The 14,037-nt window shown below is 48.0% G+C and overlaps 1 protein-coding gene across 3 annotated transcripts in view; it reads right to left on the bottom strand.

The window, feature by feature from the left end:
* GRIK3 (glutamate ionotropic receptor kainate type subunit 3) overlaps nucleotides 1-11,254 on the bottom strand; it is a 228,745-nt gene extending 217,491 nt beyond the window's left edge. For 2 of the 3 annotated variants that reach the window (XR_003997315.1, XM_030539128.1), the window contains exon 1: nucleotides 10,877-11,254. Coding sequence is in view for 2 of the 3 variants with exons in the window: in XM_030539128.1 (XP_030394988.1) it covers nucleotides 10,877-10,991 (115 nt within the window). In the remaining variant the exon portion in view is untranslated. The remainder of the gene's footprint in view (nucleotides 1-10,876) is intronic. The other variant, XM_030539126.1, reaches the window with a different exon arrangement.
* Nucleotides 11,255-14,037: the final 2,783 nt, after the last annotated feature.

Raw genomic sequence — 14,037 nt, 5'->3', positions numbered from 1 at the left:
GTGACTATTGAAAGCAATCCAGGAGATTTTAATAGAATATTTTAAGAAAATGACATTGTCATGTTGGGGGAAAAAAATCTCCCAGAATAGCTTCAGTCAGATTTGGCAACCCTATATGTCTGTACCCTCTCTCAGCTCCAACTACCCACCTCCTGTCCCTAGCCACATGCTTCCCCTGGGGGCCAGCACAGAGCCATTCACACCACCATTACACTGGCCAGGGGAGTGTTGCATTCCCCGGGGCTGTCCCTGCCAGCCATCTGCCACCTGGATGCTCCTGGAGTAAAGGGAACGAATCATGACTGGGAACCAGAGTCCAGGTTTCTCCAGCTTTTCTGTGTAACAAAGATCGTTGCAGCTTTTCTCAATTGTGCTGCCCCTTCACCTTAGCTCATGTGGTCTTTTCAACTCTGCAGTCACTTTACAGTCGGCTCTTTAATAATGCCAGATGACATCGCCTCTCACCCGTTGGGAACCTCTACTCAGGCAGCCAGGAATCTTGTCTTTTCCTCCTTTTCTTTTACTTTAGCTCGATTAAGCATTGTGCCAACGGCTAAGGAATTTCACCCATCACACCCACAGGAGCCCTCTCCAGCTTATTATTTTAAACTGTATGATCACCAGGGGGACATTCTCTTCCCTTGCTTTTCCCATAGCCTCATTATCTGACAGTTCTCTGAACAGAACTGCACAAACCTCTCATCTGCCCTGTGCTCAGAGTCTCCCCAGCCCTTTCAGAATGACTGTCCCCATCCCCACCCCCACACCTCTGTTGCTTTTTTAGCATTCTCAGCAAGTTTAATTCCCCCTTCCCTCCCTCCCCACATCTGAGCACTCCCCTGCCAGGTGCCCTGATTCGCATGTGACGGTAGAAAGCAATTCAATAAAGCTCAGGAACTGATAGGCTTCCAGCATCAGGCACCAAATAAAAGATTTCAGGTGAATTAACATAATCCCAATTTTCCATTTAAAATCAGAAAGCACTTAGATGTGAACTGTGCATCCGTAATGTGTAATAATTCATCTGTAATGTGACTCTCAGAAGTATTCTGTGACAATGGCCTACAGTATAATATATATAGTAGTGTATGACTAATATTATGGATTATAGCACTTTTCCACTGCAGATCTCAGAGCACTTTATAAAGGAGATCAGTATCATTATCCCTGTTTTACAGATGGGGAAACTGAGTCACAGAGCCATGAAGCAACTTGCTCAAGGTCACTCAGTGGCAAAGCCAAGTATTGAATGCAGGTCTCCTGAGCTAAAGTCTAGTGCCCTATCCATTACGCGACGCTGCCTCCCTGAATGTTCAAAATCAAATGAACAAAGCCTTAAGCAACTACTGAAAAACTTTGCATTCCCTCTTTGTAACTCCCGATTCTGATGTAATTTCAGGGATTCAGAGGAATATTTTCTTTAGAGTGGTGGGGTCCTGTGAGTAGAAAGGTCCAGTTGCCCAGGAAGACTGGAATAAATGTTCACAAGCCCTTTGCAACTAAAGCACAAACACTTGAACCCAGCAAGAACACACGGGTCTCATTCTTGCCGCTAGCAGAATGGCTATGGGGTGAAATTATTCACCCCAGGCACAAGATCTAGGCACAACTTCAGCCCTCAGGACTGAAGGGGGAACTAGCTGGTGTCTGAAGCCTTGTGCTGGCACTCACCCAGGAGGAGTAAGATCCCTTTACCAACTTCATTTTCCCAGCAATACCAAACAGGAGATAGAGAATGAGAAAACTTCAGCCCAGCAAGAAGCTCAAGGTGTTCCTGTGAGGCTCTGCATCACAAGTAAACAATGTATTCTGTGTGTGCTTCCATTCATGGTGTCAGGCAAAAGGAGCGAGAGGACAATGCTCAGAACAGATGCATGGAGGTGGTCAGTCACAGGGAAGTAGATAAATGCCACTGGATAAATGGCACAGACTGGAAAGGAACTGCTGGAGGGAAGTCTAACAGCCTTGTGCTGCACAGTGGCTGCGTTTGAATGTCACCATGAACTAAAGAACAAAGGAGGACGGTTATTCTCTGCACCATGTGCTGTGCCTGAGGGCCTATTCTTCACTCCATATGTGATATGAACTAAGGAAGCCTCTCTCTTCGCATGGCATTCAGATCCCAGACAGGTTCTGCATCACTAAACACAGGAACATGGGAGTCGCCAGACTGGACCAAGACAGGGCTCCATCTCGTGCAGAATCCTGTCTTTGACGGTGGCCAACACCAGCTGCTTCAGAGGAAGGCACAGGAAACTGAGACCCCACAGTAGCTGTTCTGAGATAATCTGCTCCTCAGAGGAGTGCCTTCCTGATCTCCTTAGTTAACAGTTGGCTCATACTCTGAAGCAGAAGAGTTTATGGCACTTCCAAAACTTGTCAATCTCTTTGTCGCCCTTGCTTGGTTGGCACTCCAGCATTTGGAAGCACTAGAAAAGAGACTTGTGACTGTAAGCTCTTTGGGGCAGCGAGCGTGGCTTTGCGTGTACAGTGCTCAGCACCATAGGACCCTGATCCTGACTGGGGCATACGAGTGCTAGTGTAATAGACGTGTTTAATAATGGTATGGTGGTGTAGCCTTTTATTACTGCTAAATGCTGTTTGCTTTAGTAGCTTTTAAAATTATATTTCAAAGGAAGAACAATTGGGCATATCCTTAGAGAAAATCTGAGCTGAGTCATGGAATTATTCATGCCACAACTCTATTAGGCAACGTGTAAAAATCCTGCATTTTATTGATCACAGCCACCTTCTCTCCTTGTCAGAACAAACAAGCTCTGTACATGGCAATATATTCATGCCATAAAATTATCAAGTTGTAGCAGAATATATAGTGTCTCCCTGGGCCTGAGGATTTCAATGCACCAGAGATGATTAAACATCTCAGGTTACATTTGGCATGTGAAACTTCCCTGTCTGCACTGAAAACTAAAGAAAGAAAATTGTAACGTAAAGGAGAATAGTTCTTAGCTTCACAGTGTAGTGTGCTGAGGCTCTGGACACTGCTGACATGTGACTTAAGTGGTGACTGTTGCACATAAACAAGGAGGACAGAGGGTTTGGAATAACATCCCAAGTAGAATGAATGCAGAATGCTGCCATCAGAATAGAGATGCAGTACAGAACTAGGCCTACCACACGCTTAAAGCTCTCCTGATTGTGATGTCACCTTTGGATTTGATTTAATGTTCAGACTAACAAATACCCTCTCACTGTTATTACTAAACATTGCAGTCCGATCAGGCCAGGGCTGTAGTGTGGCATGCGCTGCACAAACACTATAAAAGGCAGTCCTTGCTCAAAGAGCTAACACTCTTGTGTGTTTTAAGACAGAGAACACCCCAAAATCCCTCAAAGGCAGCACAAACAGATGTATCCGCAGAGTCTCAGCAAACTTAGATACAAATAGCTTTAGGACCAAACTCAGCCTATCTGCTTCAGCAAAAATCCCTTATTCCTGACTCCACATTTATTCCATTTGGCAACACTGCCAGTAGCACAAATTTTTAACCTTGTTTTCAGCTGCTGAATTCCTCCTGGGTTTGTCTATTTTTTTTAAAGTAGACTGATGCTTTCTAGCTGTTATCTGTGTTGCACAGAGATTCTGACCAGTCCATGTTCTGAGAATGCAGAGAAAAAAAGCTGTCTAGACTGCATTACATTAAACCATTAGCCAAGGAGAGAGAGAGAGAGAAGAATGTACAGCATTATAGGAGAGGGGAAATGCAGTGCATTGGATTAGTAGATAATGCTCACAACCAACAGTCTGTGCAATCTGGGGGTTTATTTCCTATTATGTTTCCATCAGAGACACTAGCAGTCTAGCTAGGTTGGCAAACCCCTTCCTGGCAAATGGTTGTAAAATAGCTAGGATGGCTAATGTAAAGGAGCTACATTCAAGAGCTAGAAGGAGAGAAGTGGCTGAAAATATGATTTTCCCTATGCCTACAAAGCACTCCACCTGTAAATGAAAAACACTGCCCTCTGCTGAAACAAGAGACTAAGCACTCCACAAACATTAGCTCTCTTTAAATGCCGGCTTTTCAGTTTCGTGGCAATATTGCAACAACAGATTATCATGGGGCAAGCCCACATTTTATTTAGCATGGTTAATTTAATGCAATTCCTTATCCATATTAAAGAACTGCTCGGTTTACAAAAAGAAGAGAGAGGCAGCTTTGCTGTGGATTGGCTGGGTTTTACTATTGCTCTGTGCATTATAGAATAAAAAAGGCTTTTAAAAGTCTTCTCAGAATCAGGCTGAAGGTTTAAAAATCAATCCTCATTTAGTTCTTTAAACAGAAAGGGTCCAGAGAATCAGAAATCAAGATAAGAAGGGGAGGTTTGCACAGCAGGGTAGAAAACAGTAGGTGGCAAGGCACGAAATTAACAATCCAGCCTTTATTACAGGGCATTCATGACAGACCATATGGAACCTGGTACCAGAGTTAATGGCCCCATTACCATTAAGGACTGAGTGGTGAAACTCACCCCATGCAGAGTCCATCCAAGGCCAATGCATCATTTCAGCTCTACATAAACCTACTGAATTTCACTTTGTGCAAAGACGTCTATGGATCAGTGCACACAAAGTCTTGAGAAAGTGTCTGTTTCATTCAAGGAAGCAGCAGCAGCTGCTGCACACAAGAGGTTATATTTATTTCAGCTGTATTCCTATTCCTGTGTTTAACTGGGGTCAGTTTTCAAGTTTAATTTTAATACCCTGTGTGAGTTTCTCAAGAGGAAGCTGAGATCAAACAATTAGACTTCTCTGCAATAAAGAAGTAATGTTGTTATTCAAATACATTGAGAATTAATATGCCAACAACAGTTTACTCTGCCACATGTACAGTCTGCTGAAATCACTAAAATATGCTATCTGACACAAAGGATCTTGTGACCTTATAACTCATTTTCAGTTATAAAAAGCTGGAGTAATGGGTACATGATGTTGGAAATACAGAAAGAGCCACAAAAGCAGAAAAGTGATTTTAAAAAAAAAGTTTTAACTTGCAAAAATTCAGAGAATCCCAAGGAAATCAGTTTCCCTGTGGGGGCTTGTGTCTCCCATTGATACAAGGGGGACCAGATTCTGATCTCATTTACCCCTTTGTAAATTGGAAGTAACTCCATTGACTTCTAAAGAGTCACTCCAGTTTTATACCAGTTGTGTAAACAGGTCAGAATCTGGGCCAAGGGGCATTTTGCAGTCAGGCTGGCAGTGACTAACTCATGCTAACTCAGCCCAGTGGAATTCAAGTTTCAGTTCTTTCTGTTTACACCTCCCGTTAAAGAACAAAATGGCTGGAATTTGTGCAGTCAGCTTGGCTGGAAGGGAAGATTCGTCAAGTTAATGTTTTCTAAGTCTGTATGCTGATCCCAGGTGGCAGGAAGCCACTTGTCTAAAGCTATTTGCTTCCAGGGGGTGGCGGGGACATATTGATCTTCATTCAGCTTCTGTCTGCTCCTATACACCAATGTTTCATCGCATCACCAGTCACTGAAAAAAAATTCTCATTGTTTTACACTCAGTGATTCCCAAATTCAAAGACAAGTGTTAGGCCCATTCGGCTGTAGTGACATTCAATGAACTCGGGAGAGTTGCTGCAAACTGCATGGGATTGAGTCTGATCTCACTCACACCAGTGTAAATCCAGCACCGCTGAAGCCAGCGGGGCTCCACTGGCAGAAAACTGGAGTTAATTGGAGTCTGGTCCTCTGTCTGTGTGTGTAGGATTAGGAGAGGCTTATACAAAATAACTATGTAAATAAGATGTTTTCATAATAGAAGGATGAACAGGGTTGGTCTCTATCCCATATACATCCTGGATTAAGGGCAAGGAACTCCCCTGAACACAAACCATTAAACCGTTACCTACTGGCTTGGGGCCAGCAGCTACACTATTTAGGAAAAGACAGGCAAAACCTAGCAACCCCTCACACCTGGTAACTTCTGTTCTACAGCCCTGCAATAATTCAGTCCAACCCTTCCCTCACTCTCTCACTGAAACAAGAATTTCTCCAAACTATTAATCAAGCCTGAGCAGAATAGAATAATACTTGACTTGCCTTTCTGAGAATTACCTCCTACAGCCTTCACAAATCCCATAGCATTCAGTGCAGATCCCTGCTGAAAGACATCTCTGGGAAATCTGGGTTTTTAAAAAATAAAACTTCCTTTGCTGAAACTAGAAATCTGGTTTTAAAAATATTCCAGACACACAGTAATAAGCCCTGAAAGAGCTGATCTCACAGAGAATTATGCTCCAAATTTATTTTCTATGTATTTATATAAAATAATCAATGATCATTTTCCCCTGCCAACACCAATCCAATTGTCTCTCTCTCCTGCATTACTTGCAAATCACCCAAACAATTGATGCCCTGACCTCTTCCCTTACCTGACACAATTTTAAAAGAGAAAATAAGAGACAAAGCCCTATAATTCAGCTGTCTAAGACCATTTCTTTAAAAGTTCAGTCAGCGCACAGTCCTGTTATTAGTGACATAGATGACAAAATTTCCATTGACTTCAGTGACCACAGGATTGGGCCTTTCTATCACGTTTGAAGTATAACAATCTATGGAAATAAATAAAAAGAAAAATGCAATCTTAGTAACAACAACAAAAATTAAAGCTGAAGAAAAATGAAAGGGAAAGTGAATCCTTTCAAATCTTCAGAAAACAAAGAAATTCGCTCCAGACAATAGCTCCCTTTTATGCATAGAGGAGGATGTGGTATGTATGTACTGAGGGTTCTGGTGACAATATAAGAAATTAAAGCACAGGTTCAAGTAATTTGCACCTACATATCACTGAGCACTTCAGAAAAAGCCTTTATTCACTGCTGTAATCCACTAAAGCCAGAAGGATAGATAACCCATGTACATGAAGGCAGTCAGATTGGGCTCAGGACATGTATAGGGCTGGTGCTACATAATAACAAAAGACTAGACAACCAAAAATTGTAAACATTAAAATAGTGGATTAAATTCTACCACTCACTCTCCTCTTGTATATTATTATTTATTATTAGTCTTGTATTCATATTGTCTGGTTCATATCTACGTAGGTTTTGCTTTCTGGGCTTGCATTGACATAATTTTGAGTAGTTTCTGAAGCAACTAAAATGTATTTGCTAAAAACAGTACATGCTTGAAATCCTAACTGTGACATCATCTCCAGTAATGACACTTCGCATTGTTACGGTTAGTAACTTCAGACATTACAAGATGGTATCAAGCTCTAGTGTACTACTCATAACGAGTGCTGCTGCCCCTTTTTTAATCTAAAAGAAAGGCCAGATAAATATGCTGTTTAAAATAGCTTAATCGTTTTATACACATTCAGAGCAGTAGCTTTTACTACATATGAGGCATGATGCTGCAAATACTTATTATCAAGTGCAGCACTTACTACCAGGAGTAGTTCCATTGATTACATTCACACCCAGCATCTGACTATCACAAACAACTGGGGGCTAAATTCTCTTCAGTCGCATGTGTGAAAATCTGGAGTAATTCCAGTTAAATCAGTGGAGTTACTCTGGATTTACCCCAGTGTGACTGGGAGCTGAATCCAGCTACTTGACAGTATAGAAGATCTATTCCGAGGTTTCTGTGTAATATTGAAAATATTCGATGGATCACAAAAAATTCAAATAGATACTGAAAATGGTGGGGAAAACTCCCATTTAATAATTTTAAAAAAGGCATGTATTTTCTGCATTATCAATCTCTTCCCTCCCTCCTTTCCCCCATTATGAGGATCTGAGAGAGACAGAGAAGGCACTTTCTGGCACTTCCTTTCCTTGTCCTGGATGCCTTCCCTAGAATTCAAATGGCACATAATCAATTGTCAGTTTCGTTTGAAACCAAACAAGCCTTTAAAACCTGACTGTTTTTAAAGCACAAAGGCTACCTCTTCAGGAGTTTTCCATGTCCCACTGTACTCTAGTCATTAAAAGCGGGATTTGGAATCGCTGTAGCTGTGCACAAACTGACAGGCAAATTAATGCAGACAGAAAAATCTGCATTTTTCAACTGAACCCAAGGGGAGGAAAATATGATGCCAATTTTAAACAAATGGCACTAAGGCATTTGTAGCTTTCCTTACACCCTCAGTCAGCTCTCTGCATTTTAACTTTCTTGTTTCATTGACCAAAACCAAGTTATGCTCTGCCAGAGGTAGGCGTTTGGCTTTTTTAAGTTTAGAAATTAAAAGCAGCCCCTTCCGATCAACCCTTAACAACACTGATGGGAGCTGTAGGCAGAGGTGCTTACAGGGAAGGAAGGTCAGACTGCCCACTGTGGGGTCATTTGTGCCAGGCTAGTGTGAGAGTAAAACCCTGCCCATCTGACTTGGCAGCGTTCGGCATTGGTATGGGGAAGGCAAGGCAACGGCAAATCAGACCTACAGTGTCTCCGTCAGTGAGAACAATCCTGTGGGGAAGGTTCATGATGATTTTTTTTTTAGTAGCACCTGAATGTGAAGACTCTCTTTCTTCTCTGCTCTTCCAGCAAGTGCCTGGAGCCTTTTCAAGCTCCAGCAGAAAATATTTTTCTTGGGTGGTTGAGGCCACTAGGCCTTGGAGCCTATTGCTGAATGATTCCATTGAGCCACAGGGCAGTCCCAAGAAGATGGGCCTAATCCTCTATGGTGCTGAGCACCCTTCCCTCCCAGTGACTCCAATAAGCACCCCTTCAAGTGTCTGCTTGAGTATCTCAGAAGGCCGGGCAAATCAGGGGGCAGCTTGCAGCTCTGATGAGCTAGGCAGATGACAGTGCAAAGCACTGTGGGTCAAGTGACTGAGGCTGGCTCTCTACTGCCCTATACCTTGTGCAGTTCTTAAATTGCTACCAAGTCAGAAAGGCAGCATCTGACAGCCCCTTTGTTCAGGATGACATGGCTGCACCAGGTGCCTGGTAGTGGAGAAAGTCGGATCACAAGTTGCAGCTCCCAATGTCCCAGGGTTGCAATTGGATCCGATAATGTTGGACCCCTATAGGGCTCCTGTGCAAGTGCATCCAGATGCAGGACTGGAACCCGAGACACCTGTCCCCTCTCAGATGAAACTTCCATTGACTTCGGTGGGAATTTAGCCTGAGTAAGGACTGTCAGGCCAGCTACAGTGGGGTTCTGTTTCACAGAGCCGATGGAGACATGCAGAATCATGGAGCCCATGCAGGAGTCTGCACTCTCCCCGTGCTACAGAGTTTCCAGCACCCTAGTAGGGAGGGGCATTTCAGAGCTGTGGATCTGCAATTACACAGCTGAACTCCCCCAGACTGGATTCAGGAAGCATGCAAAGGCCCCTGACCCTGCCCTTGGATCCTGAGCCTTCCCCCTCAATCCATGATGATCTGCACAGGAGCCTACCTCTGTGGATACAACTGCAGCATCAGACCACAGTATCTTGTTCCCAGACACAGCAGGTGCTCAGCCTCCCTGCATCGGGCCATCAGTCCCCAGGGCAGGCTGGCTCAGATGGTCATTGGAAACCAGCCCATGGGTAGAGAGATTACATCTGGGGCAGTAACTGCCTCTCAGGTCACTGGCGGGTTTTATTTGTGGCCCTGCTACGTATGTCTTCCTCTGGCAGACATTGGAGAGGGCTGCTGTGAAGTTGCATTTGGGTAAATGAGGTCCTGTTCCGCGCTGCTTTCCTCCCTACAGCCCTTCCACTGACAGCTCTTCAGCCAGGAGAACTCGGCCCAGAGGGTCCCTTTGTAAAACTCGAACGGCAGTTGTGACACGTGGCAGAGAGCAAAACCCCGGCTTTGTGCACCACAGCCACACAACCAGACCCGCAGGCGGACTCGAGTGCTGGGAGAACAAACAGCCCGTCCCGGAATCACACACTTCGGAACCGCAGCTGTAACCAGGGAGCATGTGGGACTCCTGCATGCCCGGCTGTGCAATGACTGCAGGGATGTCAAACCTCCCCGCAAGCTCCGATATTCCGCAGCCCGAACCTGGCTGCCCGGAGCCGCTGGCCGGCGTTAGCTGCCAGCCATGGGCGGAGAGGCCGCGGGAGCCGCGGCATTTGACCCCTCGCCTTTTAGGGCTGTAACCCCCCCCGGTCACACCTCAGCCCCCAGAAAGCCAGATGACAAGCAGCTCCAGCCAGCCAGCGCGTCGGGATGTCGCTGCACCTGGCAGCAGCAGGAGCTCCCGGCTCCGCACCAGCCCCGCTGAGCGCTTCGGACCGGCCACAGCCACGGGCATGAGTCCAGGACCCCGCGAGCGCCCACTCCTCTCCATGTACCTTACCCCCCCCCCCAGCGCCTCTCCTCGCGTGCACACAGCCCCCTCCTGCTCGGGGCACCCCCAGGCCCGCACCCGCCTCCAAAGTACCGAGCCGAGGAGAAGCCACTGCCCAAACTTTCCCTCTGCAAAGCCCTGGCAGCCCCCCCCTTGCAGTGGGAAGCAGCGAGAGGAGTCACCGGGGGCGGCACCGACTCGGTCCCGACAAGCTCTCGCCGTTTCTCTGAAAACATCCCCTGCCCGGTCCGGGGTCTTTAATACCTGAAGTGTCCTGCAGCCCAGTCCCGCTCCCCGCCCCATGGCTGCTGCCCCGCGGACAGATCGTCTCGCGTGCCAGCAGCAGCCAGGCTGCTGGAGCTTCCCAGCTAGTGGGCGGGTCTGGGACCCTTCCCTTCCCCACCGAACCGGACCCGCAGCCGCCTTTCCTCTGCATCGGACTGGCACTTTGGCTGCTTCCTTTTGGAAAGTGCGCTTGGGTAGCCTGGGAGCCGCCAGAAATCCCAGCAAAGCTGGAGCAAGCCCTGTCCAAGCAAGCAGCCCCCCCCCGAGCAAGCAGCCCCCCACCTCCCTAAGGAGACCCGGGTGCGAACGCAGCACCCCCGCCCTTACCTATCCGGATGACATGGGGCATCCCATGCGAACACCGAATCCCAAAGCTGCAGACCAGGAGCCCTACCCAGTATTCCACAAGCAGACTCCGCAGAGCGAGCCAGAAATGGGGCATCGTTGGGGGAAAACGCCTCCCGGCAAGTTCAGCGTGGGGTCCCCTCGCCACCCTAGGACTGGAGGGCGAGCGTGTCCTGGCGGTGCCCGGGGTCTAGGCGGAGCTGGCAGGCCGGGGCGAGGGGAGGCGGCTCATGGCACATCGTACTGGACTCCGCAGCCCGAGCAGTGTAAGTCCCACGGAAGCGGCGCCGGTTCAGCGCCGCCGGCTGGTGCCTGGGCCGAGCCGGGTTTCACCTGCAGAAAAGCTCTAACTGCTCAGCCTGCCGGAGTCTCTGTCCCCTCCTACCAGTGATGCTATCGCTGGTGAGCACAAAGCCCTGGAGCGGAGTCTTGCACACGCACACACACGGGGGGGGGCAGAGTTTGGAGGGGAACGAAAACCCCAAAGAGCAGCCCCCAAGGGAGGCGGGGGGCGGGCAGCCCCGCGCAGCTCGGGCTGGGAAGGGGCAGGCAGGCGACTCCGCTTCTCTGGGAACAATCAGAGGCGATTGCTCCTCGCCTCAAGCCGCCTGGGCCCCGGGGAGCTGCCCGTCGGGGGGCGCAGGACACGCCCTGGCCCGCTCAGGTACCGGGAAACGCGCAGCCCTGCGCCCGGGCGCACCAGTGCGCTCTTAGGGGGGGGGACTATTCCGCGGCTGCGGAGCCCGCACAGCCTGGGAACCGCGGGAGGGGGCGCCAGCCTGGGGGGCTGCTCCCGGCCGCGTGCGAGCCTGTCACCCTCCCTCGAGCCCAGGTCTGAGGTTTGGGGTGGGGGGCGCAGCAGTAGGGTGCCCGGGGAGGGGTGTCCCTGCAGGAGGACTGGATAGGGACACAGGCGGGGGAGGGAGCCCCCCCAGGCAGCCCGGACAGTGAGCGTGGGAAACTTCTCCAGGGGACCGGGAGTTCCCTTCCCTCCCCCAGGCTGGGGCTGCCTCGCAGGGAGGGCGCGGGGTGTGCAGCCTCTCTCCGCCTCGCAGCATCACTTCAGCCTGGAGCAGGGAGACCCGTCTGGGCAGCGCCTCCTGGCCTGGCTCCTGATTAGGGCATTGCATGAGGCCAGAGGGAAGGGAAGGGAAGGGAAGGGGCAGAGACTGGGCATCCTGCAGCCAGAGTTTATTTGCAGGGAGGAGCTGGCAGGTAAAGGGGACGGGGCCGAGGACCATAGCGCTAGCTAAACACAAGCTCCTCTGGTGGAAGGTGGCAGGAATCCCAGAGCTGCAGGGAGAGGCGCTGCGATGCAGCCCGGAGTTCTGCAGTTAGAGGAGTTTAACGATCTCCGTGACAGAGACAAAGGGCTGGAAATTCACCAGATAAGCGGGCTGCTCTGTCAGCTTGCTGGGGCCAGGCTGCGGTGCCTTTATTTTTCTTTTGTAAATAGTTTGATCTATTCCATCATCCTCAATCGCTCTCATTTGCCAGCTGTCTGGCACTGCATTGCCTGGAACATCTGAGGAGCAAATCTTTAATTTTCTTACAAAGGTACTAACAGGCTGTAACTATTCATCCTTTTCATTTTCTTTGTCTTTTCAGTTTCTCGGTAGTAGGCTCAAAACCCCCTAGCATTGTAGGGAATGCTAATGTATCTGGCCTATCGTTGAGCAATTAACACAATCCTAGCCCCCATGAACATGCATTTATCATTCATATCCTTAAAGAAAGAGAGGAAAAGCCCCTTCACCCCCCATCAGCCTTAAGTACAGAAGGAAAGATTCTGATTTTTTATGTTCTGCAGCAATTAGTGAGCACATCTGTGTAGCACAGCAGGTTAGCCAGGTATCCATATGTGCCCATCACCTGGGTGTCTGATCACCTGTATGTGTCTCTAGACTATAGAATTAGTAACTTGTGGGACAGCAGCTATAATATATTGATTGGACTACAGACAAATTACCGAAATTATGACCTAGGCTTTGGACCTAATTTCACAAGGGATGTGACTTTTTCCTCCTCCTGGCCCCATTGAGTAATTAGGTCAATTACCAAGCAGTGGGGGCAGGGCTCTCCAGCTGTCAATTGCACAGGTGTTAAATCCTAGAGAAATGCTGATAGCACTGTGAGTGTGCAGAGGCCCTGAGCGATGTCAATACCTACATCCTGGGCATACACGTAGGTGTAAGTGAAGACAATTTCTATTGTCTCCTGACAGTGCTTTGGTGGTACCTAGAGGGTTAAAGATTCAGGGAAAGGGCATGGAGGAAAAGTCTCCCTGCTAATGGCTGATATGAGGGACAGCTGTAGCTCTTCATAAAGGCCATGAGCTGGGGGCTACTTGTACTGAGACACAGACAGACGTGCTTGGGGAAGGAAGATAGGCTGCTATTCCTTGTTGCTGTCAGTCTGGGCAGGATGTAGAGAAGCGGGGTTGATTTTATTTAAGTAAGGGGAGTGGGTTCTGTCTCTGTCTTAGGTGTAATAGCCAGCTGCAGACTGATGTGTTGGGTTAGTTTGTTACTGGGTAAGGATTGTCTCTTAGTGCTGGGGGTGCACATTCCCAGAGTATAGACCCCAGATGCTGACTAGGGCCTATGGATGGGTGGAGTGTAGTATAAATACTAATCACAGAGCATGGATGTAGTTTATCTTTTGCTGTTTGGTTGGAGTTGGATAGGGTGACTAGCTAGCAAGTGTGAAAAATCAGGATGGGGGCATAATAAGGGCCTATATAAGAAGAAGCCCCAAATATGGGGACTTCCCTATAAATTTGGGACAGCTGGTCACCCTAGGGGTTGGATGGTATGCAGAGAACATGGATGGTGCAAGCTTTCATGGAGAGAGCTCTGCATTGTTAGCTGAGGTAGAGAGGGGAGAGAGAGAGCTACAAACAACAACAACAACAAAAAAAAACATAACCAAGGCACAACAAAAATGCCTGCAATGTCTAGCAGCTGAAAATGTGGTATATAGAGGCTCTCTGGGTTCATATCTCCTGCCCATCCCTATAGAAGCTGAGAGTCTTCCAAGGTGAAAAATTGAACAGGATAGTTATTCCCTGATATATTTCCCTTCCCATCCTCCCTTGTATTCCTGAAGCACCCCTGGCTCTCTCACTGGTTGGCCTGCTCTCA

The sequence above is a fragment of the Gopherus evgoodei genome, chromosome 20 (assembly GCF_007399415.2).
Source record: "Gopherus evgoodei ecotype Sinaloan lineage chromosome 20, rGopEvg1_v1.p, whole genome shotgun sequence".
NCBI lineage: Eukaryota > Metazoa > Chordata > Testudines > Testudinidae > Gopherus > Gopherus evgoodei.
The sequence above is the reverse complement of the archived record's forward strand: the minus strand, read 5'-3'. Positions and strand labels throughout refer to the sequence as shown.